Below are 27,755 nucleotides of genomic sequence, written 5' to 3'. Positions count from 1 at the left end.
ATAGGTCCAGTATTTTCTATGACATTTAGCCATTGCTTGTTTGGTCTGGATTCTCTTTGGCCTCATATTTTAATGTCTATCTGGTTCCCACTGGAATGAATGAGAATATCCGATTAGCCTACATTGTTTTAATTGTAGGGCAGGCAGTTGTTCTTTTTAACTCCTTTAATCTCTGTTTCTACAGGCCTGTCATCTTTACTTCAGAGTGTTACTGGGAACCCAGTCCCAGCCAGCGAAGCTGCATCCCAGAGCACTTCAGCTTCCCCTGCAAACACCACAGTCTCTAGCATCAAAGGAAGAAATCTGTCCTCCAGTACCCAATCCTTTATTCCTAAAAGCTTCAACTATTCTCCTAATTCATCAACTTCTGAAGTCTCTTCGACATCAGCTAGCAAGGCCTCAATTGGGCAAAGCCCAGGGCTCCCAAGCACTACTTTTAAGCTACCATCCAACTCTATGGGGTTTACAGGAACCCACAGTACTAGCCCTGCTGCCCCACCTACTGAAGTTGCCATGTGCCAATCGTCAGAGATCTCCAAGCCAAAGCTGGAGTCTGAGTCCACCTCTCCAAGCCTGGAAATGAAGATCCACAACTTCTTAAAAGGTAATCCTGGTTTCAGTGGCTTAAACTTAAACATCCCAATCCTGAGCAGCTTGGGGTCCAGTGCCCCAGCAGAAAGCCACCCCTCAGACTTCCAGCGTGGCCCTACTAGCACGTCAATTGACAACATTGACGGAACCCCTGTGCGGGACGAACGGAGTGGGACGCCCACCCAGGATGAGATGATGGACAAGCCCACATCCAGCAGTGTAGACACCATGTCCCTGCTTTCTAAGATCATTAGCCCTGGTTCCTCAACACCCAGCAGTACAAGATCACCACCCCCTGGGAGAGAGGAAAGCTACCCCCGGGAACTCTCCAATTCTGTATCTACATATCGACCTTTTGGCCTGGGCAGTGAATCACCCTATAAACAGCCATCGGATGGAATGGAGAGGCCATCTTCCCTGATGGACTCTTCACAGGAGAAGTTCTATCCAGATACTTCTTTCCAGGAAGATGAGGATTACCGAGATTTTGAGTACTCAGGGCCTCCACCCTCTGCCATGATGAACCTAGAGAAGAAGCCGGCCAAGTCTATCCTGAAGTCAAGCAAGCTCTCTGATACCACCGAATACCAGCCAATCCTCTCCAGTTATAGCCACAGGGCCCAAGAATTCGGGGTAAAGTCTGCCTTTCCTCCATCTGTAAGGGCTCTCCTGGACTCTAGTGAGAATTGTGACCGTCTCTCCTCTTCCCCCGGGCTATTTGGTGCCTTCAGCATAAGAGGGAGTGAACCGGGGTCTGACCGGTCACCGTCACCGAGTAAGAATGATTCATTTTTCACCCCTGACTCCAACCACAATAGCTTGTCTCAGTCTACCACTGGGCATCTCGGTTTGCCGCAGAAGCAGTACCCAGAGCCTCCTCACCCAGTCCCACATCGTTCCCTTTTCTCTCCGCAGAATACCCTTGCCGCTCCCACGGGCCACCCACCCACACCAGGCGTGGAGAAAGTCCTGGCCCCCACCATTTCCACCACGTCGACGATTGAGTTTAAGAATATGCTTAAAAATGCCTCGCGAAAGCCCTCGGATGATAAGCATTTTGGCCAGGCCCCCAGCAAGGGCACTTCAAGTGATGGTGTCGGCCTGTCAAACCTCGCCCAGCCCAGCTTGACAGCCACCGATCAGCAGCAGCAAGAAGAGCACTACCGCATAGAAACCCGAGTCTCCTCCTCCTGCTTAGACTTGCCTGACAGCACCGAAGAGAAGGGGGCCCCTATAGAAACCTTGGGTTATCATAACGCATCCAATAGGAGGATGTCAGGGGAGCCGATACAGACCGTAGAGTCCGTCCGAGTTCCTGGGAAGGGAAATAGAGGACACGGGCGCGAGGCTTCAAGGGTGGGTTGGTTTGATCTGAGCACCTCAGGCAGCTCCTTTGACAATGGCCCCACAAGTGCCTCTGAGTTGGCATCCCTTGGGGGTGGGGGCAGCGGAGGCCTCACTGGCTTTAAAGCAGCACCATACAAGGAACGGGCATCCCAATTTCAGGAAAGTGTCGGCAGCTTCCGTTCCAACAGTTTCAACTCAACATTTGAGCATCATCTCCCCCCATCCCCCTTGGAACATGGGACACCCTTCCAGAGAGAGCCAGTGGGGCCGTCATCTGCCCCACCTGCCCCTCCTAAGGATCATGGGGGTATCTTCTCTCGAGATGCACCCACTCATCTACCCACAGTGGATCTTTCGAACCCCTTCACAAAGGAGGCGGCCCTGGCCCATGCTGCCCCACCCCCTCCTCCTGGAGAGCACAGCGGAGTTCCTTTCCCCACCCCACCCCCTCCTCCACCCCCTGGGGAACATAGCAGCAGTGGTGGGAGTGGTGTTCCCTTTTCTACTCCACCTCCTCCTCCACCCCCTGTTGACCACTCTGGGGTTGTACCCTTCCCAGCTCCACCACTGGCAGAGCACGGAGTGGCGGGAGCTGTGGCAGTATTTCCCAAGGACCATAGTTCCCTTCTTCAAGGGACCCTGGCTGAGCATTTTGGGGTGCTCCCAGGACCCAGGGACCATGGGGGCCCCACCCAACGGGACCTCAACGGCCCTGGCCTTAGCCGTGTACGAGAGAGCCTCAGCCTACCCTCCCATTCTCTGGAGCACCTGGGCCCAGCCCATGGAGGAGGAGGTGGGGGAGGCAGCAACAGCAGCAGTGGCCCCCACTTGGGTCCCTCACACAGAGACGCCATCAACCGGAGTGGTATGATTTTGCGGAATCCCCGGCCAGACTTTCGGCCTAGGGAACCTTTTCTCAGCAGAGACCCATTCCACAGTCTAAAGAGACCCAGGCCACCTTTTGCTAGGGGCCCTCCGTTCTTTGCACCAAAACGCCCATTCTTCCCTCCCAGGTACTGATGGAAACCAAGGGAAAAGCATTTTGAACAGTCTAGAGAGCATTGGAAGTAGGAGTTTGATTTATTATTGTTTTTATTTGATTTCCTTCCTTTGATCTTTTTTTTTTTTTTTTAATGACAAAGGGCCTCCCTTCGAAATTAAAAAGTCAAACATGCTTGCATTTCACTATTCCATCCAGTCTGCTCTCCCACTGCACTTAACCCAAGCTACTTGTATTTTACAGAGGCTGGGGGGCAAAGAAACACAACCAGAGCCACTTCATTTGGCTGGGGGTTTGAGGGGGTGGGGAGGAAAACAACTCTTACCCATTTACTGAAGAGTATTACATTTGAAATAAAACTTCCATCAGTACAGAGAATAACGTGCAATGTTGGGATGTTCTTTGGGCTTGGCTTATCAAGTAGTCAATGGAAGGATCCCTTTCCCCTTCTCTCTCCCATTGAGTAACTACTGTGACCAGCTTGGCTCCCTTTCCTGTATGCTCTGTGCCCTGCTGACAAGCCAAGAGATGTTGCAAGGGGAAATAGGTGGGAGACCGTGGACCTTTGAAGTTTTGTTTTGTTTTGTTTTGTTTTTTAAAGACCTATTGAAGTTGGGTTCTTTACCTTTCTCCTAAAATCTTACCAAAAAAAAAAAAAGAAATGAACCTCTTCTTCTAAAGGACTATTTGGAACTTTGAGGAGATACAGGTGTCATTCTATCCTAGTAAAAATTATTACTCTTCATCCTTGGAATGAAAGAGAGGGGGCTAAATATAATCTCCAGGTTAAAATAAGGTGTGCCTCCAATGTTAGAGTTAGAGACAGGAACCAGTAACGGTGCCGTGTGACCTGCCCATCGCTCATAAATGAGAACGGGAGACTTCTATAGCTTGGCACGTCCTGCAACCAAGCTCATGCTTCCTGCTTTTCTTTCTTGATTGACTTTTTCTCCCTCAGTTTGCACGTCTGCTTTGGCCAGAAAGAAAAGTCACTACAGTTGACAATTGCTAATAAAGGCGCAACTGAAATATTATCTTTGAATTTTTTAATGTAAGAGATAGATTTTTTACCATGATGCCTCCCAAATGTTAAGTGATGCTTGATGGTTTTCAGCAAAGGTGGAGTAGTAGGGAAAGGGAACTATTGACCTGCATCTTTCTTTCCTCTTCGCCCTAGTCCTGCATTTACCCCTGTTCTTGGTATTTCAAAGGAGGAGGTTGGATAGCATCTTTCTATACATTCTACCTCTTCAGAAGTGTTTTAGTGACAAGTGGGTATACATATCTTTACAGAGGAGGACCTGAGAAATCCAAATTTCCCCCATTCTACAGCTAGCAGCCTGTCACATTTCAAGGCTCAAGCCTTATCCCCACCTTCCACTTCCCCTAGGAAATAAAGAATGTTTCTGCCCTTAGTCATTTTACACAAGAATGGTTTGCTTTCCTTCTCCCCAAACTGAAAGGCTTCTTTATATTTCCACAACTAGTACTGGGAAAAAAGACAATCAGTACGCTTTGAGTGTTTATAACTTTATATCAAGGAACACTGAAAAGCAAATACTGCTTTACTATTATTTTATATTATTTAGTGTCTTACCCCAAGGTATACACACTGGTAATATCCAGCTAGATGAGTAAAACAATATGTGTTCTTTTTTTAGGGAATCCTAGCAAGTTTCATATTTTCTTCTATGTGAGTATAGAACTGTAGGAAGTATAGGGATTGCTTTGGATTCCTCTAGTAAAATATTAAAGATGGGGGAGAGTGGACAACATAGTGACAGAAGATGACTCTGTGTCAGCATAAACTTGCTTTTCAGATCAAGAGCAGCTTAAACCAGGTGTGCGTCATAGTTTGGGAGTTTTCGTGTAATTTATTCCATGTTATTTATTTGGGCTCGCCATGTGCTCTGTGGCTAGGAGGCCACGAGTCCTTCATCTTCCTGATGCATTTCTGGTCTTAAGCCAACTGTTGTGTCTTTGACCCTCTCAAGACTCTCCGCCCTATAGCTCTCCCCCACAAAAATGCATGATGCCATGACCTTGTGTGTGGGGTGGGGTGTATAGTGTAGCAAAGCAAAGAAATGATATAGTTATGTTGAGTCCTGAGACATTTGTTTAGGGAAAAGTGTAAGCAAGAGTAAGGGGAGGGGTGGGGGGAGGGGGGGAGAGAGTTCTAATTGACTCAAAACTGAAATGGATTTTTTTTTTTTTTGCAGAAATTAAGTGGGATGTTTTTCATTCTAGAATAAAAGAATGTGAATTCTTTCTGCTGCTCTTGTTTAAGCTAAAAGTAACGTTTACTTGAAAAGGCTCTCTGACCATTTGATTTTATCAGAAAATGTGGAGATGTCAGGAAAGTGGCTTCCTAAATGTTGGGGCAGGGTGATTGTCCTCAAAAGCATGATGACTAATACATGAAAGGAAGACCTTGTACAGTTTAAAAGATGGACTTTTAAGGGTTGGGCTCTTTTGTGGGGTGTTTTGTTTTTTAAGCTACAAAATCCTCATTGAGTTTGTTTCAGGATGGACGGGAGGATTTGTATGTGACTGTCGGGTGTTAACTTTAAGGAAGTCTGTCTACAGCAGTAAATGAAGACGACAGTGTATATATGTGATATAGTGAAAAAAGACAATTCTGGTATTCATAACATGAAACAAAGGGGTTTTATTCTTTCTGTGTCTGTGATTTAAAACTCCACGCCCATGCTCTGACTTTTGTATTTCAACCTGAGTTTAAAAATATAATAAACAAGATTTTTTTAAAGAAAGCATAACATAGTGTGTCTTGGCAAGGACATGATTTATATGAAATCAGAATATGCGAAGTTGTTACTAAGGTCCTTGGTGCTCACTGTAAAATCACAGACAGAGAATTGGTGGGGGGGTCGTGAATATGCTGGTACTGCTTAAAACGCAGTGATAGTATCAGAAATCAAGTCCTTAAGTATTGAGAGTTTACTCTCCAGTCAGCTTAGATGACAGCCCCCTCCCTATTTCTCTCTGCCCTCCCAAAAGGTGAGCATAAATGGATTTTGGTTTGATGCCAGGGAGGGTAAAATGATAAGAGAGTAGGACTTTTATCCTTTTTGATCCCAGGAATACAACGTTTGTGATATATATGGTACAGCTAACCTATCTGGATAATGTGAATATGCTAAACTTCCTAATTGCAGAATATTCACTATCAGTCCTGAAGTTATTGGGTCATGCAGAATTAAGCTTCAGCTGTTAATTGTTTTGAAGCCGCTGTAAAATACTGCTTTCTCCCCCTTTTTTTCCTCCCCCCCCCCTTTTTGAATGGGTGGGGGTGCCTGTTAAGATTAAAATTAGATATGTTGAATGATATTCTCACGTGTTCAGTGTGGAAAACAAAACAAGTACATGCTTTAGAGGCAACAACAATGAAATCCTTTTGAAATGTGTATTAATATCATTTAATAAAATAACTAGTTCTGAAGGTTTGACATTTTTCTTTGAGATTTCGGGCTTTGACCAAGGTCTCCTGGCTTCCGTGGTGAGCACAACTAGGAGAGAAAACTTCTTCAGGAGCTGAAACTGCTGCTTTGTGGAGCAGACCTATGGTTGGAAAATCTAAATTTTCTCCAGCAAAGACCCTACATGACTGTCCAGGGCTGAAGGTGAAACCAGCTACAGGATGCAGAAAGAAGGCCTGGATGTATCTCTGAAGATCTGATTGTATTGGCTTTTGGTATAAGTGCGACAGGGGTCAAGGGGACGGGGTGTGTGCCTGCACATTTGAGGTGCACAGATACCACAGACCACCCGTCTTGTCCCTTCCTTGTGACCACTTGCACTTGCCTGTCTTCCAGCCATTCTTTTTTTTTTTTTTAATCTCTTTGTCCCCAATATTATGTTTTTGTTTTCCAGTTTAATAAAGTATAGTTTCCTTTGTTGTGTGGTTGACTTTCCCCCTCTCACGCTGATCTTAATCCAAGTGTTCCCTTTGACTTCCAGTGCTCGGTGTCACTGAAGGCAATCTGAGCCTCTGTGATCTTCATGGCCGTGTGGGTTTTCTGTTTGATCCTCTGTGTAATTCAGTTTTGGAAAGGGGATGATGGGTGGGGTAAAATCAAGATGTTAAGGGAGTGGTTGGTAATGAAGTGGGATATACTGTATGGATAACTATTTGTGTATGTCTTCAAAAAGTTGTACAGTTGTGAGTGAAGAAGCATTTTTGAAGCAAGCCTAGAGTTGGGGTGGTGGTGGTAGGGCTCCTTCTGGTTCATTCTTTTCCCACATCTACCCTTCTTGCTGTGAATGGCAGTCTGTCATACATAAGCCACACTTAACCCTCTTGCCCTATCCCTTTTTCATACCCCAGTGAAGCTTAATAAAAGGAATGTTGGCTTTAAGGGGTGAAGAGAGAGTCACCACATCTGGACCCCACCTAGGTCACTGGCGGGGTAAAAGGTTCTAAATAGCAACCTTCATTACGTGAAGTTCCACACGTCACTGGACACTTCAGAAATAGCAGCCTAGGAATACACCCAGTAGGTAGGGCATACAGTTGTATTGGCTGCTTCTGGAATCTGGCTCACCCTTTTCCTTATCCCCTCTTGGCACTTTGACTTGCCCAATTGGTTTCTTTCTCCACCCCCAAGGAATCAACAGCTTTTAGACTTCCACATTTGCCTTTCTGGGCATGTTGAAAATGCACAACTTCAAACCCCTGAATTGTTTTATTTAAGGCACTCTGTAGAAGAGGGATGCGTTACCCACTCATGTATGTAGGCAGTAACACAAAACATCATCCAAATGGGTTTTGGAGTATTGGGGCGTTTCTCATACTTGTTTATGAGTAACTATGGACATGTCCAGTCAGCTGCTGTTCACAATTGCTGAGTAATAACTCACTGAGACTGCATAGACAAAGCTACAAGAGGTTCACGCAAGTGAGATAGCTCTTAAGTAAACATCCTCTTCTCCCTTCTCCCCCCCCACCCCCATAGAAGTAAGGAGAAGCTACCTTTGAAGGAAAGGAGAAGTAAGAAGAAACTACCTTTGAAGGAAAGGAGCAAGTGCAGTGTAAAACTGCCAAATTGCTTCTAACTGCTGGGGAAGAGAGCATTTGATGCTTAGTTAAGTCTGAGGAAAAGGGCATAACGCTGAGGTCTACTTAGGAATTGCTACTGTAGTTACCTAATGGCACCATCATTTTTTTTCTTCTGCCCTTACCCTTTGTTCTCACTGTAGCAAGAGTCAAAAGTTGAAAATACAGACATGGGTGGAGGGGCTAGTGAGCAGTGCCAAAAGAAAAAGAAAAAAATACAGGCTGCAGCGTTTTGTTTGACTCAAAAGTGTGCTGGCTAAACCCATCTGCCCTGGATCTGTTGGATTCATAGCAACTTTACTTCCTCATCCCCATTATGTCTCCTTTATTCTTGCCACATAATTTGTGGGAAAGAGAAGATAAGAGAACTTGAAACTTTGTACATTTTCCTTGTGGTATTTCAGTTGGAATGGATAGGAAATGGCCCCGTCCAGTTCCCTGTTTCTTCCTCCCCATGGCTAGAAATCCCTTCCACTTGTATGAAACAACACATAAGATCCCGTGTCTGCTAAACAGCCAACCATCGCCGAGGGCAGTAGAGATCAGTAAAGGATTAATTTGAGATCTTGATTATTGGGCAGTGGGCTTGGTTGTACATTGCCTTCTAGAGCTGTACTAGGACCTTCTTTGAGAGTACTTTGCTCTTGACCTTTGTTTTTTACTTCCAACATCAACCTAAGCTGACACATCCCTGCGCCGGCTCCTGTGTTTGGGAGACTGCTACGTTTTTTCCCTTGGCCTTACCTCACACCTCAGGGTCACTTAAAGGGGAAGGGGGCTTGGAGATGGCTCTGTCTTTGTTTCTCTTTTACAGACTCAAGAGTTGTCTTGGGGAAGGGAATCAGAGATTCTAGGTGAGCTGAAGGCCTTTTTTTCCCGAAAACGACTCATCCCCAGGCCCTGGTAGGAAATTTCCCTCTTTTTATAGCAAATGTGGCAGGACTTTATCTCCTTTTTTCTGGCATCTTAAAGTAAAACCTTGGCCCCACCCTGCATCTTCATCACTAAGGATTTGGGGTGTTTTTTATGTGTTTGTTTTAAGTAAATATAATCTCCCCACACCACCTACTTTTAGCCACTTGGCTGGTTCTCTGGGCCTCAAAAACATTTGGTGACAATGACAAACCTTTATATATTTTACCCTCTTAAATCTTGCTTTTTTACCTCCGGTATCTTTTCTACTTCTTGGGTACGGAGAAATTTTGTGAAGAGCTGGGATAAATTTGGAGGTATGTGTTGATCCTGGTGACAAGTGGAAATATACTTTACCTTCAATGGAGAGCATTCTTACATATATGTAGTTTAGGAATATAAATACAACACCTCTTCAACAAAAGCTTTAGCTAACTGGTGATGTTCTAAAAGTGGAGTAAAGCTGAGAATTTCCCAAAATGTGATTAATGGTCTAGGATACCCATTACTGAGGATTGCCTTTACCCTGGACTTCTGTGAAATCTGCTGGCATTATTTTCTAAACAGTTATTTCTTCTTTGGTCAGAGAAAATCTGGTAAGACGGGTCTTTTCTTGGCTTTTTATTAGACCCTTTTCTCCACTCTATATTAAAGGCCTCTTTGACTCTCCAAGTGATGTACCCTGGAGAGAAAACGGGAACTCTGCTATCAAACATAATGCATTAGGACTGTTCTGGTCACTGAAAGCACGGCATGGCATAACACAGGCTTTGGATTCGGATTCACTGAGGCTTGACTTCTCTGAGGGTTTTCTGTGTTTTAAAGAGAGCATGAAAAGAGCTATTACTTGTCAGGGTTCTTGGAATTAAATGATAGTGAAGGCATCACACTTGGCACATAGTGGGTGTTTGGTGATATTCTGGGTGGAAGGTAAGAGAAGTTTTAGAGATAGATGTTTCCCAGGCAGACTAGTGGGTTAAAATTCTCCGAGGCTGAGACATGGTGGTCACAGACCAGAAATTGTAAAAGAACAGATGATTAATGCATTGGTCTTAACTAGCTTGCTATTCCTTGCTAGCTGGCTGGCTTGTTTGCTACAAGGAGAAAAATGTAATAACTCCTGACATTCCTTCCTTCCTCCACTGCAACACAAGTTACATAGGTGATGATGTAGTCGTTGATTGATGGGTATCCCATGAGCCCTCAGTTCATGGCATTGCATACAGTAAGTCAGTGCATGTTTGAGGGATGAGTGCCGGAAGCTGCCGTAACAGTGTAGCCTACTTGTTCTACCATCCCTCTAGTATCTGACAAAAGAGGACAAGGTACAATGATCAAAGAATGTATGTGTCAGTAAATTTATCCTTTGGAGTTTTAAGTCAATACAGTGATTCATACATTCTTAATTCAATACTGAGCACCTACCATTTTGTTACCTGCAATGTAACATTCCCATCCCTTTTGGTGCAAAGCCATGGGGAAAGTTCTGCTTGTCACACTTTTTGAACGCCATTCTAAAATCCTCTCTGCCTTTTCCCAGCCCTCCACACCCTCCCTCCCACACACAAGTAATTTTCCTGTTCCACAGTCTTGTCTGTTTCTTTTTTTATTTCAGGGTGTCTTAACATACCAGGAGAGGGAGCCAAGATCCAGAGTGATGCCTGTGACTCAAATCAACTGCTGCCTTCCCCAGAAAGAACCTCTGGCCTCTGGAAACCTAGATTTAACAGCTTTCTCTGACAGCTCTTCCTCCACAACTCTTGATTCCATCACCATTGGAAAATTGAGAACCATCTAACCATCCCCACCCCCAGGTGAGGGGACAAAGGGGAGTTACTGAGAACCTTACAGCTGCTCCTAAGTCCATTTCCCCTCATACTTTACCACAAATGTGACCGTGTTTCAATTTTTACTGTATAAAATAAACCAAATATACCCAGTTCTCTGTCCTAGATATCACAGGGAGTAAGAAGAGATTAAAGGAAGTGGAGAGCTAGGATGGGAGTGAGAGGCAGGGTCTTGTGTAGGAAACAGCTAAGATTCTAGGGTCAGGTGCCTCTTTCTGAAGTGATGGAGTATACTGGAAGTAAATTCTATTGTCAGAGATAGCATGGTGTGGTAGAAGAGTGTAAAACTTGGATTCAAGGGGCGCCTGGGTGGCTCAGTCGGTTAAGTAGCCGACTTTGGCTCAGGTCATGATCTCACGGTCTGTGAGTTTGAGCCCCGCATCGGGCTCTGTGATGACAGCTCAGAGCCTGGAGCCTGTTTCGGATTCTGTGTCTCCCTTTCTCTGACCCTCCCCCGTTCATGCTCTGTCTCTGTCTCAAAAATAAATAAACGTTAAAAAAAAAAAAAACTTGGATTCAAAATCTAGTATCAGCACTTACTGTTTGACCTTAAGTCATTTATTTTCTCTGACCTTAAATTCTTTCATCTGTAAAATTAAGAGGTCGCTAAGGTCCCTCTTAAGCAATATGACTATTTAGAAATTGCAAGAAGTGCCCTCTGTAGATTCTTTGGTTCAGCCCCAAAGCTATTAAATTTATTTATTCTAACGGCTTGTCGCTATTATAGCCCATTACTGAGTACCACTCATGATTTACATGAAACTAACCTCGACAATTGGGAGTGTTACTATTATTATACCCATTTTGTTTTTTTAAGATTAAAAAAAATGTTTTAATGTTTATTTTGAGAGAGAGGGAGAGCACAAGCCACAGAGGGGCAAAGAGAGAGGGAGACAGAGAATCCCAACCAGGCTCCATGCCAATCAGCGCAGAGCCCTCTGCTACGATCAGCCCCAAGGAACCAAGAGACCATGACCTGAGCAGAAATCAAGAGTTGACGCTTAACCTACTGAGCGACCCAGGCGTCCCTAGATTTTTAAAGTAATCTCTATGCCCAAAGTGGGGGCTCCAACTCACAACCCCAAGATCAAAAGTCTCACGCTCCACTGACTGAGCCAGCCAGGAGCCTCTATTGCTATTTTATATATGAGAATATCGAAGTTTAGAAGAAACGGAGTAATCCACCTAAAATTATATTGTGAATGGCAGGTCCAGGATTTAACACTTGGTTCCAACGTCTATCCCCCTGCTTTCTACCTGCCAGTAAAGACGATAAAAAGAAAACCTATGGTTAAAAGGAAATGACTAGCTACCCTTTCCCCTCCGTTTTTCTCCCACTCTCATTTCTCATGAGTTTTCACTCCCCTTTCCTCCACGCTGCAGAATATGCTCTTGCTACCCCTAGCTGAAACTGCAAGTTTCGGGATTGGGAGTGTGTGTAACAGTTTAGGTCTTCCGGCCAGCCGGAACCACCCACACCACCGCTCAAGCAGTGTGGGGCGGACCACTTCGGAGCTCCTGGAGGTGGTCTCGGATTAGAGTGGCAGCTGCCGCAGCCAATGGGCTTGGGCGTCATTGGGCCGGAAACCTATGAGAAATCCGGTGAAGGAGTCGAGGATAATTTGTTTAAGGATGTAGGTACGGGTTTGAAGGAACATGGGCCTGTGTCAGAGGTGGCGGCGGCTCCGGCTGCCGGGCTTGCAAACCTGCCGGCTACACACGGTGCGTGAGGTACCCACCCAAAAGTTAAGAACCGCATCGGACCCAGACCAGGCCCAAAGTGCAGGCTCCCAACCCCTGCCTTGAGCCCCTGAATCCGGCCACGCTAAGCCGTTAGTTACAGCCATCTTTTCCCTAGAGTCGACCACCAGGAGAGGCTAGGGCTCCTAGTCTAGAGCCCTGTATCACCCAGCCCTCTTAAAGGCCTGGGTTTAGGATTAAGGCCACTTCGGTACCCTCACCTCCTACCAGCCGCAATCCCAGGAAGGAATGATGGGACCTGAGTTACGTCCTAACATCTTTCTCTCCAGGCAGCTGTGCCAGCCCCTCCACAGTGGTTGGCAGAGCGGCTCGGCCTTTTTGAGGAGCTATGGACTGCTCAAGTAAAGAAGTTAGCAAGCGTGGCACAGAAGGAGCACCGGACTATTAAGATATCACTTCCTGGAGGCCAGAGGGTGGATGCTGTGGCATGGAGCACAACCCCTTACCAGCTAGCCCAGCAGATCAGGTACCAGCCCATTTTGTACCTACCAGGATCATCCTTCTCCCTCTGTATTTCGCTGGACTCGAGCAGAGAATGAAAATTATGCCTGGTATCTATTCCATCTCTATCAAGATCGCCTTTTCATGAGAATTCATTTTCATCTGGGTTAGTTTCAGAGTCTCTACCCTTTGTTTATTATCCATTGGGAAAAGAAATGATAGGTTTTATTGCTCTGGTGACACCTTTCCCCATTTGCAAGCTTAGAACTATTGAGAGATTAGTCCCTGTCTTCCCCTGTGGACTGTGACCATGTCTTTTTCTTTGTCCTCACTTCCCCCCCCCCCCACTCCCAATTCCCAAGTTCAACATTGGCAGATACTGCAGTGGCTGCTCAAGTGAATGGAGAACTTTATGATCTGGAACGGCCTTTGGAGACAGATTCTGATCTCAGATTTCTGACATTCAGTTCTGCAGAGGGCAAAGCAGTAAGTTTCTTCCTTTTCAGGAATACAGTGACAACTAAACTAAGGGATTTTTAAGTGGGCATATTTCTAGTATTTCTTTTGCCTCAGTTTCTCCCTTTGCAGTTGGGAGGGAGACCTACCACAGACTGCTTGTCTTGACTAACCCTGGATAAGCTAGAAACTTAGGATGAAAATTTTCAACATAGGTCCATTAAGTAAACATCGTTTGCACTGGTAAAAAGGAAAGCTGAAAATAGAAGGGTAATATGCCAGTTCTGTCACTTCAGCCCTAGAGACATACATCATAAGTCATCTGTAACATATTTTTTTATAAATTTTTTTTAATGTTTGTTTACTTGTGAGAGAGACAGAGACAGAGGTGTGAGCGGGGGAGGGGCGACAGAGGTTTGAGAGAGAGGGAGGTTCGAAAGAGAGGGAGACACAGAATCTGAAGCAGGCTCCAGGCTCCGAGCTGTCAGCACATAGCCCGATTCGAGGCTCAAACCCACAGACTGTGAGATCATGATCTGAGTCAAAGTCGGACGCTTAACTGACTGAGCCACCCAGGCACCTCTATGGCATATATTTTTTAATTCTAACTTTAATTCTAATTTTTTAATTCCTCCTCCCTACTTTGTCTTCTTCATGTCAGCTTGGGTAATATAGACCTCATCTACTAGGATCCAGAAAAATGGAGTTTTATCATCTTCATCTAAATGGTGACCAAAGGGGCGCCTTGGTGGCTCAGTGGGTTGAGCGTCTAAGTCTTGGTTTCAGTTCAGGTCATGATCTCCTGGTTTGTGAGATGAACCCCTGTGTCCAGCCCTGCACGGACACCATGGAGCCTGCTTGGGATTCTCTGTCTCTCTCTCTGCTCTTTCCTACTAGCACACACACACACACACTCTCTCAAAATAAATAAACAACAAATAAATAAATGGTGACCAAATCCTAGAGGAGGGGTTGCATCACACTAGATTCCTGGAATAGAGAAAAATAGAACTAAAAGATCAAATAGAGCCCTTAGGAACTATGGTCTTGAGAAGGTAGTTTACTCTGAAGCCGTAAAAGGGGATGTTATAGGAGCAGAAAAAGAAGCCTAGGCCCTGCTTCTATGCTGTAGGACCAGGAAGCACTGAGGAGTGGGAGTGGGGGTTACCCCTGTCTGCGCATGTTTCTACTAGCCTTTTGTTTTCAGTTTTTCCTCCTTTTTACTGTTTAGTTAGTATTCACCTCCAAGGTCAGATTCCCCATCTTGTGATAGTTATTTCTAGAAGAGCCATACTGGTTTCACGCCAGCTTCTCTGAGAAGAGTATCAGAGAGTGAGGGGTTAAAGAAGGAGGTTATGAAAAAAAATAAAATAAAAAAACAAAGGCGGTGGTTATGAAGTCCTTTCTTGTGAACTCAGGTGTTCTGGCACTCCAGCACCCATGTCCTGGGAGCAGCAGCTGAACAGCTCCTTGGTGCTGTCCTCTGCCGAGGTCCAAGTACAGAATGTGGCTTCTACCATGATTTCTTCCTGGGAAAGGAACGGTGAGTAGTGCAAGCAAAGAGAAGAATGATTCTGGAGTGGTTTCTTAGATATTTCACCATATTTTATTTCATTTGTCAGGTTTTTGGAATTTAATTGACAAAGTAATATATTAAAAGTGTACAACCTGAGGGGCGCCTGGCTCAGTCAGAAGAGCATGCGACTCTTCATCTCAGGGTCGTGAATTCAAGCCCCATGTTGGTTGTAGAGAATTACTTAAACTTTTTTTTTAATGTTTGTTTATTTTTGAGAGAGACAGAGACAGAGCATGAGTGGAGGAGGGGCAGAGAGAGAGGGAGACAGAATCTGAAACAGGTTCTAGGTTCCAAGCTTTCAGCACAGAGCCCGATGCAGGGCTCAAACCCACAGACCTCAAGATCGTGACCTGAGCTGAAGTTGGATGCATAACTGACTGAGCCACCCAGGCGCTCCTTAAATAAACTTTTAAAAATAAAAAAATAAAGTGAACAAGCTGATAATTTGATATTTATATTCATTGTGAAAGGATTCCCACGATTGAGTTAAATAGTACATTCATCACCTCACTTCATGTGTGTGATTGCTTAAGGTTTACTCTTAGCAAATTTCATTCATACTGTATAGAATTATCAACTATAGTCACTATGTTCTACATTATCTTCTCAAACCTAATTCATTTTATACTGAGTTTGTACCGTTTCACCCGAGTGGTTTCTGCATCCTCTTCTGGGGCATCAGGGATGTTCAGTTTGGAAGAGAAAGTTTAGAGAAGGGCCTTTCCAGGCCTTTGCTGTGACATTGGTGCCAATTTCTCCCCTAGTCCATGCTTTTCCTTCTCTGTCTAATTCTCATTGAAACTTCTCTCGTCTTTATGAATTCTTTGGCTTTTATTTTTTACTTCATCCTTCATTACTATTGCCTTAATTATGTCTGTCCATATTGTCTGCATCCGACCTTTAACATATAGAGCTTTTGCTCCCACTGTAAAATTTATACCTGATTTCCTATTTATGTTTTCTGTCAGTTTGTCTGCCTTTACCAATAATTCTAGATGTCTGTGGAGAGCAGGGTTTCACCCCCTAGCCAACAGGTGTGGCACCCAGGTGATGCTTCTTAAAGGATGAACGCCAACCAGTTCTCACCTTTCCAGGACAGTCCGGGGCTCAGAGCTGCCTGCTTTGGAGCGGATTTGCCAGGAACTTACAGCTGCTGCTCAACCCTTCCGGAGGCTAGAGGCTTCCCAGGATCAGCTTCGCCAGCTCTTCAAGGTGGGGTGAGGGTGCACACATTTAGGAGGACGATCCAAAAGCATGGGGGAAGGGGTGATTGTCTCCCAGGACATTTTTTTCTTTTTAACTTTTATTTTTTTAATGTTTATTTATTTTTGAGAGAGCGAGAGACAGAGCACAAGCAGAGAGAGGGGAGGGGCAGACAGAGAGAGGGAGACACAGAATCTGAAGCAGGCTTCTGGCTCTGAGCTGTCAGCAGAGAGCCTGACATGGGGCTCAAACTCTCGAACCGCAAGATCATGACCTGAGCTGAAGTTGGACACTCGACTGACTGAGCCACCCAGACAACCCTCTCCCAGAACATCTTTATGGGAATAGAGACTTATCCTCACTCTTCTCCCCTTCCAGGATAACCCCTTTAAGCTTCGCCTGATTGAGGAGAAAGTGACAGGTCCAACAGCAATAGTATATGGGTGAGTGTTGTCAAAATGGAGGGAAACGGGGAGGTAGGTATACACAAAAGGCCAGAAATGGGATGAGGGAAAGAAGATAGAAGGTAGTCTGTTGTTCCAGAAAAATAATGGGAACAAGAAGTTATTTTTATCTCCCATTGCTCTTGCTGTCTCTGTAGAACAGTTCTTACATTTTTTTTCTGTCTGCTAGAGGCCAGAAGAACACCGGAAGCTCAAGAATTTGGAGACCACTAAGTGTTCCCTCCTTTCCCCCAGGTGTGGCATGCTGGTAGACCTCTGCCGGGGCCCCCACCTTCGGCATACTGGACAAATTGGAGGACTGAAGCTGCTGACGGTCAGTTGTGAGGGCAAGGTTAGGTTAAGACTCCTGCTTTCACTGGGATGAGCAGGGGAGTAGGAAGATGCTCTCTCAGCCCCTTCTCTCCTCTTATAGCTAAGGGAGGAATCCAGTAGGAGGAAGATTTCTTAGTTCCTGCCTTCCACAAACTCCCAGTGTGATGGCAGCTGCTGGACATCCTGCCGGGGCTCAGAAGCCAATTCACAATCCGTAGTTGGACCTCAGTGCTAGGGAGGTGGAGAGGGAGTGTGAGAACAGTCTGGACAGGGTCACATAGGGGAGGCTGCTGTGGAGAGGGTGTGTAGAACCCCACTGGGCAGGTACAGGGAGAGTATTCTAAGTTTAAGGCATGACTTTTATGAAGATCCTGTGCCTGGGCCAGGTGAGTTATTTGTTTGGTGGAATGGGAGCAGGGAGCGAAGGGAGAGGCAGGAATGTACAGCCAAAAGCCCTGGACTAAAAACCTCTCATCCGTGCTTAGTCCTGGCTCTGCCATAGGTAAAGTATGTGGCCTTGGGTAAATCTCCTTACCCATTTTCCCCATCTATAAAATAAGACTGTTGTTAATTCCTGTCCTACCAATAAATCCATGTCACAGAGACAAAGTCAATTAACACAGGTGAAAGTGGTATAAAACGCTGGCTGTTTCTTGTTAAATTGTTTGAGGAAAGAGTAGGCAGAAGCATTTGAATTTCATGTGGCCAGGAATAGGGCATAGTGGAGATTGATAAGCAGGTAGATAGAAACAAGAACAACAACAACTGACATTTGACCAGAGCTGAAGGTTACTCCCATGAGTAGTCATTGATTAGAGGTGGGGAAGGAGGGCTCTAAGTACAGAGAGAATGTACTGGTGGGAGAATGGGGAGAAAAAGAGGTGGCAGGATAAGGTTAGGCTTGAACAGGATACAAGTGGGAATTAAGCATCCAGTGTGTCTAAGGCTGTAAACATGGCAGGGGTTCTGAGGGGTATCACTCTGGTGGAGGCAGTGGAAAATGGAGTGAGTGCTGAGACGGGACACTTGTGGTGCGTGTCGTGCGCTCAGAATCAGACGAGCATCAGCGAAGGAGAGCTTGGGTGCCCGCAGTCCCTCATCTTCCCTTTGACTCCCTCTGTTTTCCCATAGAACTCGTCATCCCTGTGGAGGTCTTCAGGTGCTCCAGAGCCACTGCAGCGAGTGTCAGGGATCTCCTTCCCCACAATGGAGGAGTTGAGAGCCTGGGAAGAAGGGAGGGAGGAAGCGGAGTTACGGGACCACCGGCGCATTGGGAAGGTACAGAGATTGGAGAAGGAGAGGGTGCGTGAAGGAACCCAATTGTGAAGCTGGGAGCAGATTCTGAATCCAGCAGATTGAGCAGCTCCATCAGTTATTTCTTCTGGGTTCCAAAGTCCTTGCTTCTCTCTCCAAGTGACATTGCCATTCCTGACTCAGGCACAGGAGCTCTTCTTCTTCCATGAACTGAGCCCCGGGAGCTGTTTCTTCCTGCCTCGAGGGACGAGGGTGTATAATGCACTGGTGGCTTTCATCAGGGTAAGGGGGCCTCCAGTCCAGAGGAGGGACGACCAGAGAGGAAATCGGGACCCAGAAGCCAAGTGTTAGAAGAGCGGGATTAGAAGCATGAACATAAACATTATAAGGTGCTGGTGGCCTTTAACAAGGTCCTAGGAATGTGTGGTCCACAGAGTGGGGAGCGTAGAGAGGGAACACGGTACTTAATAGGTTGTAGCCGAGATCAGCCTGACCTGAGGTCCCCGAAGGATCACACACCTGCCTCTCCCCCACTCTGCCTTCCATATTTGTGCCGTCCTCCCCCAGTCACTCTGCCTTCCATATCCTGTGCCCTCCTCTCCAGGCCGAGTACACCCGCCGTGGTTTTTCTGAGGTGAAAACCCCCACACTGTTTTCTACGAAGCTCTGGGAGGTGTCAGGACACTGGGAGCATTATCAGGAGGATATGTTTGCCCTGCAGCCCCCAGACTCTGACAGGCTCTCCAGCTCCCTGAATGACCACGCTTCTAGCCATCCTGCAGACACACTTGCCCTGAAGCCCATGAACTGCCCTGCACACTGGTGAGCTAGGAGCCAAGAGGCCTGGGTCCTCCCAGGGCTGGGGGTAGGCAACCAGGTTGCTGAATATGAAGTAATAGCGCCTTGGCAGAGCACTAGGACACCTGATTCGAGTCTTTTTTTTTTTTTTTTTTTCCAACGTTTATTTATTTTTGGGACAGAGAGAGACAGAGCATGAACGGGGGAGGGGCAGAGAGAGAGGGAGACACAGGATCGGAAACAGGCTCCAGGCTCTGAGCCATCAACCCAGAGCCCGACGCGGGGCTCGAACTCACGGACCGCGAGATCGTGACCTGGCTGAAGTCGGATGCTTAACCGACTGCGCCACCCAGGCGCCCCGTGATTCGAGTCTTAAATCTGCACTCCAGATAACCTTGTGAATTTGGGAAAACCATTGTGTCTCTCTGAGCCTTAGTCTCCTTGTATAACATCAGGGGTTTGGAGTTGCTGTCCAAAGTTCCTCTTTCACCTCAGTGCCTGTCACACAATAGGGGCACAGTAAATGAAGTCTGCTGCTATTGTTCTGAGAAATGCACTTTGAACCAGGAAGGGCTCAAACTGTGCTGAGTGGGATGAACAGGACTTGGGGGGAGGACATGCCCAGGCTGGGGAGAGGGCGTGCTGATGACGCAGAGAAAGTAAGCAAGCACACTGGGCAGAGATGCAGTCTGTGGGGGCTGCTTTTCCCTGTGGCCCTGACCCTTCCTCATCCCCATCTCAGCCTGATGTTCGCTCACCGGCCCAGATCCTGGCGAGAGCTGCCCCTGCGCCTGGCGGACTTCGGGGCCCTGCACCGGGCCGAGGCCTCTGGCAGTCTGGGGGGACTGACCCGGCTGCGGTGCTTCCAGCAGGATGACGCTCACATCTTCTGTGCACCGGATCAGGTGGCCCTTCCCCAGCTCCACCAAAGCATTTCTAAACCGCCTTCCATTCTCCATTTGAACTGCCAACACTCCTGCTCCCTGTCTCCCTCTTTATATACTACAACTCAGTTATATGATAGCCCCAGCTTCCCTCTATGTTTTTGCCCTGTGTTTCTCCCAAAACTCCCATCACTCCAGAACTCTAGGTTGCACACAACTCACTCACCCTTATTTTCTGTCCCCAGCTTGAAACAGAGATACAAGGCTGTCTTGATTTCCTCCGCTCTGTCTACACTGTCCTTGGCTTCTCCTTCCGCCTGGCTCTATCCACCCGGCCATCTAGCTTCCTGGGCGAGCCTTGCCTTTGGGACCAGGCTGAGCAGGTGAGGAGGCAGATAAACCACTCTCTGATGGCAGAAGAGAGGAGATGGGAATTGGGGTCCTCAATAGAGGCATATGCCAAGCAGGTCATTTGTTGGGGGACTGGAGGGGTCTGTTGCTTATAAAGTCTAAAATGATACATTTCTCTCTCGTCTCATTCCCTTTAAAGGTCCTTCAACGGGCCCTGGAAGAATTTGGAGAACCCTGGGAACTCAACCCTGGAGATGGTGCCTTCTATGGGCCTAAAGTAAGTTGGGGATCCTCCTAAGAGTTGTATTTATTCATTTTTTGTTTTGTTTTATTAGGTATTTAATAGACACAAAGGAATATTTTTTAACTTGTATAGGATAGAAAGAAGAGCAATATATTTCCTGGCCCCGTGGAGCTTATGGTCCTGTGAGGCGTGTGGGAGGCAAATAGGCATTTCAGGGCCACTGAACCCGCGCTCACAGGTACCAAGGGAGCATATCATTCAGGAGGGAGGGTCAGGAAAGGCTTCCTGCAGGATTCTCTTTCTTTACCTTTTTTTTTTTTTTTTTTTTTTTTGAGAGAGAGAGGGTGTAAGTGAACGAGGGGCAAAGATCGAGAGAGAGAGAGAGAGAGGGAGGGAGAATCCCGTGAGGGGAAGAGAGAGAAGCAGGGCTTACCCAGGGCTCATGTTTTCCCTGAAGTGGGGCTCGGGCTCCCCCGATGTAGGACTCGAACTCATCAACTGTGAGATGATGACCCGAGCTGAAGTTGGATGCTTAAAGACTGAGCTCCCCAGGTGCCCCTGCAGAATTCTCTTTCTAACCTTAAAGGTCATTGTTGGCCAAGGAAAGAGGGGTTCCAGGTGGGAACAGTGCAGGCAGAAGGTGGAGGCAGGGTAAACAGGGCAAGTTGGAAGAAGTAAAACAAGTCAGGGGGAAAAAAGGACTGGAAAGTGTCTACTGGAGTCCATGAAAAGGCTGTTAGATGTTGAAGCACCATTTCTGGTACAGAGGCTGGGGTGGGAGTCAGAGGTAAATGAATGAACATAACTCTTTTGAGAATTTTGGCTCTTAAAAAGCAAAGGAGAGTAGCAAGAGGGGCCTGGATAGTCAAAAGAGATTTTGATGAAGAGAGATATTCAAGAATGTTTAGCTCTGATAAAAGAGAGCGTGTTTGAGTCAGGGAAAAATTGAAGTTGTAGAAGGGGTTTCAGTGGAGGGAAGTTCTTGGGGAGGTTTGAGGGGTAGGATTGAGAGCCCACAAGAGACCACCTCTGCCATTGTTCTGGAGGCAGGAAGAAAGGCTGGAGGCATATGCAAGGAAGTCTATAAGTGTGGTGACAGGAAGTTGAGACACTTTTCATCTCATGATGTCATTATCTGATTTCCCCATAAAATGTGAAACAGGATCATTTGCTGAGATGGGAGTAGGGAAGAGGGGAGTTGTTAGTGGGGGCAGTGAAGATAGGAAGAGAGAGGAGAAAGCTTGAAAGTCCTTGAGGAGAACAGGACACAAAACTGATTAGGGCAGCAGGGGATTGCCGACAGCAGTCAGGGTCCACTTGAGGTTCAGAACAGGGATTTGCATGGCGGCATCAATCCCTGTTTATGTATCTGTTGTGGTATGGGACATGCTGGGCAGCTCTGAGCAGTTCTGTTGCAGGGGCAAGGAGGTGGGGGGCAGGAGTGCCACCAGGTTGAGGATTTGCCATGGGGATGTGACAGAAGAACAGTGATAGAGGGGAACCTGGGAAAGTGGTTCCAGCCGCATGGGGAAAGAAAGAAAGGTGGATGGAGCCTGTGAATGGGAAGGAAATAGAGGAATTAAGCAACCTGGAAATTAAAGAGCCATTTGTAGGAATAATTGTCAGAGCCAGAAAACCAAGAGACAGTAATCAGAGCAGGGTGTGTGATGGACTGTTCCAGAGGTGTAGCCATTCTGGGCGATGACAAGATGAAGGCTGTATCCATAGGGTGGGTGCAGGTGAACATCCCAGAAATGACGAACTCAAGGAATTCAGAGGCCAGGGTGTGGGTGGGTCATTTGTGTCAAAGTCCCCTAAGGTCATAATATCATTATCAGGTAGAAAGAGCTACTGCTGGGGTGTCCAGTGAGTGAAGTAAGAGTACAACAGAGCTGGGTGAGGAGTCTCTCAGAACAGCCTGGCACGTAGGCAGGTGGAAGGTGGGTGGTGCGGACAGTAGAGGGTACTGCTTCTGGTTGCTTTTAGGCCTCCGTCTCTCTCCTCCAGATTGACGTGCACCTCCGCGATGCCCTGGGCCGGCCCCATCAGTGTGGGACAATCCAACTTGACTTCCAGCTGCCCCTGAGATTTGACCTCCAGTACAAGGGGTACAGAACTGTGCTCATCCCCTTTTCCCTTGGCTGCTAGTGGAGTAGGTGGAGAACAGCGTCTCCTTCTATCTTTGTCCCTAACATGAAACTCAAATCCTCTACACCTTCACCAGAGCTGAATATTGCTTAAAAACCAGAAGGTAATAATCTTGTGTGCATATCTTGTGACACTTCCTCTATTCCCTCCTCCTTTTTCCCTCCAAGGCAGGCGGGGGCCCCAGAGCGTCCAGTCGTCATTCACCGAGCAGTGCTAGGTTCTGTGGAAAGGATGTTGGGAGTGCTAGCGGAAAGCTGTGGCGGAAAATGGTGAGAACTCTGGCCCCAGATTTCTGTTCTGGTCCTCAGACCAGATGGTACATGCCCCAGATCCTGGTGCCCTTAGACTCACTCTTCTCTTTTCCTCTCGAATCTGCTCTCTGCAGCCGTATTTGTAGTCGAGCTAGAGTAAAGAGTTTGCCTTCCTCTCTTCTCTCTCAACCAGGCCACTGTGGCTGTCCCCGTTCCAGGTGGTGGTCATCCCTGTGGGAACTGAGCAAGAGGAATATGCCAGGGAGGTGAGAAGAAACTGGGGGTGCATGCACAGGGGCTAACGCAGGACTACGGCGAGTCCGGGGCTGAGCAGTGGGTAGGAAGAAGTCACACAGCACAGTAGAAGGGGAATAGCACTTGGAGCCACAGGACTGGGCTCGAATGGGTGCTGACATATATGCTGGATATTCCTTCCACATCTGAGAAATGACACTAGTTCCTTGCCTCGTGTGTGAAAATTAAACAAATTCACAGATGTTAAATGCTGACAATGGAGCACTTGGTACAAAAGGGGCTTAGGTAAATGTCAGCTGCATGTTTCCTTTCTAGAGGAAGGGTGTGGACAGTACAGAGTCAAGTAGCTGGTTGGGTAGAGCTGGGCTAGAGCAGGCAAAGCAGGCAGAGTCCGGGAATTGGTGGCAGGTGCAGCTTCAGTAGGAAGCAAACTATGAGGGACTGGGGAGGGGCCTCGGTGCAGAGATGAATGAGGAGGGGTTGTCCACAAGAACCAGAGAGCCTTGAGGCAGAGGACAGAAGACAGCATGGGGAAGATTGGTATCAGACTACTCTAGCCCCTGAGCCTTCAGTTCCCGTCCTCAAACCCCTGCCCCAGGCGCAGCGGAGGCTGCAGGCTGCAGGGCTGGTCTGCGACCTGGATGCCGACTCGGGGCTGACGCTCAGCCGGAGAGTCCGCCGGGCTCAGCTCGCCCACTACAATTTTCAGTTTGGTAAGTGACCAGCAGCACAGGCCCTCCGAGCCCCGTGCTCCCCCACCAGCCTTCTACACTGTTCTTTCCTATTGGATTTGCGTTAACTAGGGCTCAGTCCCTGAGCGAGACTTTCAGGGAGCCAGGATTCAGAACACCTGAGCTGTTTGGGCCCTCAGTTCCTTCACCCCCTGACAACCAGTTCTCATCCTCAGAAGAACTTTCTTTTTCTTTTTAAAAAAATTTTTTAAATGTTTATTTCTGAAGGAGAGAGAGAGAGAGAGACAGAGCATGAGCAGGGGAGGGGCAGAAAGAGAGGGAGACACAGAATCCAAAACAGGCTTCAGGCTCTGAGCTGTCAGCATAGAGCCCAATGTGGGGCTCGAACCCACAAACCATGAGATCATGACCTGAGCCAAAGTCGGACGCTTAACTGGATGAGCCACCCAGGCTTCCCATTTCTTCTTTTCTTTCTACCACTAATTTATTCTTTGAATTTGTGCAAGTCATAGAAGATCACATCATAAGCATGAAAAGCACTTTCTTACCTAGTGCAGAATAATATTCTCAACAAAACAAAAAAAGTACAAAATCACAGACGTGAGAAAACATTCGATGAGATTTGGGTTATTGCAACATATGTTAGAAAGTGAATACCTTCAAGAGTAAGGCTAGGGTTTTTGTGTAGCTAGCCAAAGTGTTTGAATTTTACCTGTTGGGCCCGTATTTTCAGACATCTCTGCTAAAGTTCCCCCTTAAGACTGAACTGAGATCATGTGAACTACATTCACCCTGGGGAAATTGCCCAAGGTTCAGAGTATTTTGATGCAAAGATAGCATTTCTTTTCAGACTCACGTTTTATTCTTAAATTTTTGTATATTTTGTCACTCCTGATTATATACATAGCAACTTTAATATTCTTTATTTTTTAATTAAATTAAAAATTTGTCTTAATTGAAGTATAGTTGACACACAATGTGTCACTTCTATACATTACTCAGTGCTCATCACAATAATTGTAGCTACCATCTGTCACCATACAATGTTATTAGAATATTATTGACTATATTCTCTATGCTGTACTTTTCATCCCTATGACTCACTTATTTTATAATTGCAAGTTTGTACCTCTAGTCCCCTTCACCTGTGCCTTCCATCCCCCCAACCTGTCCACCCTAGCAGCCACCACTTTTTTGTTCTCTGTATTTATGAGATTGTTTCTTTTGGGGATGTGCATGTGTGTGTTCATTTCTTTTGTTTTTTAGATTCCATATATATGGGGCACCTGGCTGGCTCATTTGGTAAAGCATGTGACTCTTGATCTCGGGGTCATGAGTTCAAGCCCCATGTTGGGTATATAGATTACTTTTTTTTTTTTTTAATTTTTTTTTTCAACGTTTTTTATTTATTTTGGGACAGAAAGAGACAGAGCATGAACAGGGAGGGGCAGAGAGAAGGGGAGACACAGAATCGGAAACAGGCTCCAGGCTCCGAGCCATCAGCCCAGAGCCTGACGCGGGGCTCGAACTCACGGACCGCGAGATCGCGACCTGGCTGAAGTTGGACGCTCAACCAACTGCGCCACCCAGGCGCCCCTATAGATTACTTTTTTAAAAAAGTGAAATCATGATATTTGTCTTTCTCTGACTGACTTCACTTAGCGTAGTACCTTGTGGGTCCACCCATGTCGTCACACATACAAAATCTCACTCTTTTTCAAGCTGAGTAATATTCCAGTGTACGTGTGTGTGTGTGTACACCCTGTGTATTTATCCATGTATCTGTCAGTGGACACTTGGGTTGCTTCCATGTCTTGGCTACTGTAAATAATGCTGCAGTAAACATAGGGGTGCATAAATCTTTTTGAATTAATGTTTTCTTTTGGGGGGGTAAATACCATGCAGTGGAATTACTAGATCATTATGTTATTTCTATTTTTAATCTTTATTGAGGACCCTCCATACTGTTTTCTACGCTGGCTGCACCAGCTTACATTCCCACCAACAGTGCGTGAGGGTCCCTTTTTGTCCACATCCTTGCCAACACTTGTTATTTCTTATCTTTTTGGTGCTAACCATTCTTCCTGGTGTGAAAAGATTTCTCATTGTGGTTTTGATTTGCATTTCCCTGATGTTTAGTGTTGTGAAGCATCTTTTTATGTACCTGTTGGCCATATATGTCTTCTTTGGAAAATGTCCATTTAGGCCCTCTGCACATTTTCAAATATGATGATTTGGGGTTTTTTGGAGTTGAGTTGTATGAGTTCTTTGTATATTTGGGGGGGGTATTTTGTTTGTTTAAGTTTATTTTGAGAGGGAGAGAAAGCAGGGGAGGGGCAGAGAGAGAGAGAGAGAGAGAGAGAGAGAGAATCCCAAGCAGGCTCCACACTGCCAGCATAGAGCCTGATGCGGGGCTCGAACCCACAAACCATGAGATCATGACCTGAGCCAAAATCAAGAATCAGATGCCCAACCAGCTGAGCCACCCGGGTGGCTTATCATTTGCAGATATATTCTTCAGTTCAGTAGGTTACCTTTTCATTGTGTTGATAGTTTCCTTTGCTATGCAAAAGCTTTTAGTTTGATGTGGTCCCAGTAGTTTATTTTTGCTTTTGTTTCCCTTGCCTGGGGAGACATACCCAGAATAAAGTTGCTTAGGCTGATGCCAAGATATTATTACCTCTGTGTTTTCTTCTAGGAGTTTTATGGTTTCAAGAAAACAGTTTTCTTCTGACCTCCATCCTAGCTGTTGGTGTCTGTTAGGTTAATTAACCAAAGGAGCATCAGAGAAAGGGACAGGAAGGATTAATCAGGGGTTAATTAGTTAGCTTTGTTTATTGTAGACCTAGTTGGAATTAGCCCTGAGGGATGATAAGGAGCAGAAACTCCTTTGCCAGATTACTTGATCCTCTCATTTTACACTCCCACTTGCCCATGAGCTCTTAGAGCAAGTTACCCCATGACCCCATGGGCTTTCATGTGTTTCTTATACCCCTGCCACCCTCCCCTCTCTCTAATGCCCACACACACAGAGTTTCTCTCTGGGTCTGCTTCTTGGTCTGTTTGTCTTTTTCTGTGGCTGACCCTACTGTCTCCGACCCCTAGGCTCGGGACTGGAAGTGATAAGGCATGTGGAGAATGTCTGGAGCATTTCCTTATCCGTCAGGATGATCAGGAAACTGGAAAGCAAGAGGCAGCTAAATATACCCTTTTACTGAACCTTATCCGGCCTCTGCTCTCACCCTTCCTAAAAATTTAGGTCTCTTGAATTTTTGTATATCCCATGTAGAAAAATGTGCCCTGACGGTCTCAAACCTCCCCTCTTCCTGCAGTGGTTGGCCAGAAAGAGCAGAGTAAGAGAACAGTGAACATTCGGACTCGAGACAACTGCCAGCTTGGAGAGCGGGACTTGACTGAGGCCGTGCAGCGGCTGCTGGAGCTCCAGAACACCAGGGTCCCAAACGCTGAGCGAGTGTTCTGAGCTTTCATATACAGTTGCGGCAGAGACTCGCGGGAGCTGCCAGCCTCCCTTCAGGTGGAAGAGCCCGAACTGACCGCCAGAATCCGGAGGCCCCCAGGCCCCTCAGAACAAGTGTGGAGGCATGAGCTTGCTCTCCTGGAAAGAGACTTGATCTGGGGGAAGCTGTAGCTGTTTGGATGTGAGAGGAGTGAAGCAATAAAGAATAAACTTGAAGCTTCCGGGTATGTGTCTTCATCTCTGATTCCTGAGTAGGCATAAAAGGGAGTTTGACCCTGTCTCCATCTCTTTCATCCTGGGGTGCTGGGGAAGCAGAAAGAGGGCGGCCCTGGCCTCCCCCTGGGAGGGGCGCTCCTGGGGTAGCTGTTCTGTCCCCTACCCAGGATTCCTTAGTGCCCGGTTTCCCCAGCCCAGTT

The 27,755-nt window shown here is 46.6% G+C and overlaps 2 protein-coding genes across 7 annotated transcripts in view; both read left to right on the top strand.

The window, feature by feature from the left end:
• Positions 1-5,083, top strand: part of RPRD2 (regulation of nuclear pre-mRNA domain containing 2) — a 101,437-nt gene extending 96,354 nt beyond the window's left edge. For 2 of the 5 annotated variants that reach the window (XM_047085679.1, XM_047085678.1), the window contains 2 exons: positions 185-1,366; positions 1,507-1,684. In XM_047085679.1, coding sequence (XP_046941635.1) covers positions 185-1,366; positions 1,507-1,595 — 1,271 coding nt within the window. In that variant the 3' untranslated portion in view covers positions 1,596-1,684. Of the gene's footprint in view, positions 1-184 lie in introns of all 5 variants that reach the window. The other 3 variants (XM_047085676.1, XM_047085675.1, XM_047085677.1) reach the window with 2 other exon arrangements.
• A 7,228-nt stretch (positions 5,084-12,311) lies between these two features.
• Positions 12,312-27,555, top strand: TARS2 (threonyl-tRNA synthetase 2, mitochondrial). 2 transcript variants are annotated; one of them, XM_047085169.1, is made up of 18 exons: positions 12,316-12,493; positions 12,802-12,998; positions 13,336-13,459; positions 14,848-14,972; positions 16,100-16,217; positions 16,587-16,651; positions 16,907-16,985; positions 18,116-18,262; positions 18,422-18,520; positions 18,843-19,060; positions 19,779-19,941; positions 20,166-20,303; positions 20,471-20,548; positions 22,523-22,623; positions 22,831-22,932; positions 23,108-23,180; positions 23,768-23,882; positions 27,194-27,555. In XM_047085169.1, the coding sequence occupies exons 1-18, from the start codon at positions 12,428-12,430 to the stop codon at positions 27,340-27,342; spliced, it is 2,157 nt and encodes a 718-aa protein (XP_046941125.1). In that variant the 5' UTR covers positions 12,316-12,427; the 3' UTR covers positions 27,343-27,555. The 2 variants fall into 2 exon arrangements, 1 of the variants encoding a protein (XP_046941125.1); XR_006962964.1 differs by lacking the exons at positions 23,768-23,882; positions 27,194-27,555 and having other exon boundaries at positions 12,312-12,493; positions 22,835-22,932.
• The last annotated feature ends 200 nt before the right edge of the window (positions 27,556-27,755 follow it).

Source organism: Lynx rufus, unplaced genomic scaffold (genome assembly GCF_022079265.1).
Source record: "Lynx rufus isolate CCGP_SWC_20201006 ecotype Redwood Valley unplaced genomic scaffold, mLynRuf1.p SCAF_2, whole genome shotgun sequence".
Lineage (NCBI taxonomy): Eukaryota > Metazoa > Chordata > Mammalia > Carnivora > Felidae > Lynx > Lynx rufus.
Note: the sequence above shows the minus strand (reverse complement) of the source record. Positions and strands in the feature narration are given on the sequence as shown.

Excerpts from the sequence above, each read along its gene's own strand:
- TARS2 (XM_047085169.1), top strand. The coding sequence starts at position 12,428 with ATGGGCCTGTGTCAGAGGTGGCGGCGGCTCCGGCTGCCGGGCTTGCAA. Across the intron at positions 16,218-16,586 it reads AGCTTCGCCAGCTCTTCAAG|GATAACCCCTTTAAGCTTCG; the intron begins GTGGGGTGAGGG and ends CTCCCCTTCCAG. Across the intron at positions 20,304-20,470 it reads TTTGGGACCAGGCTGAGCAG|GTCCTTCAACGGGCCCTGGA; the intron begins GTGAGGAGGCAG and ends TTCCCTTTAAAG.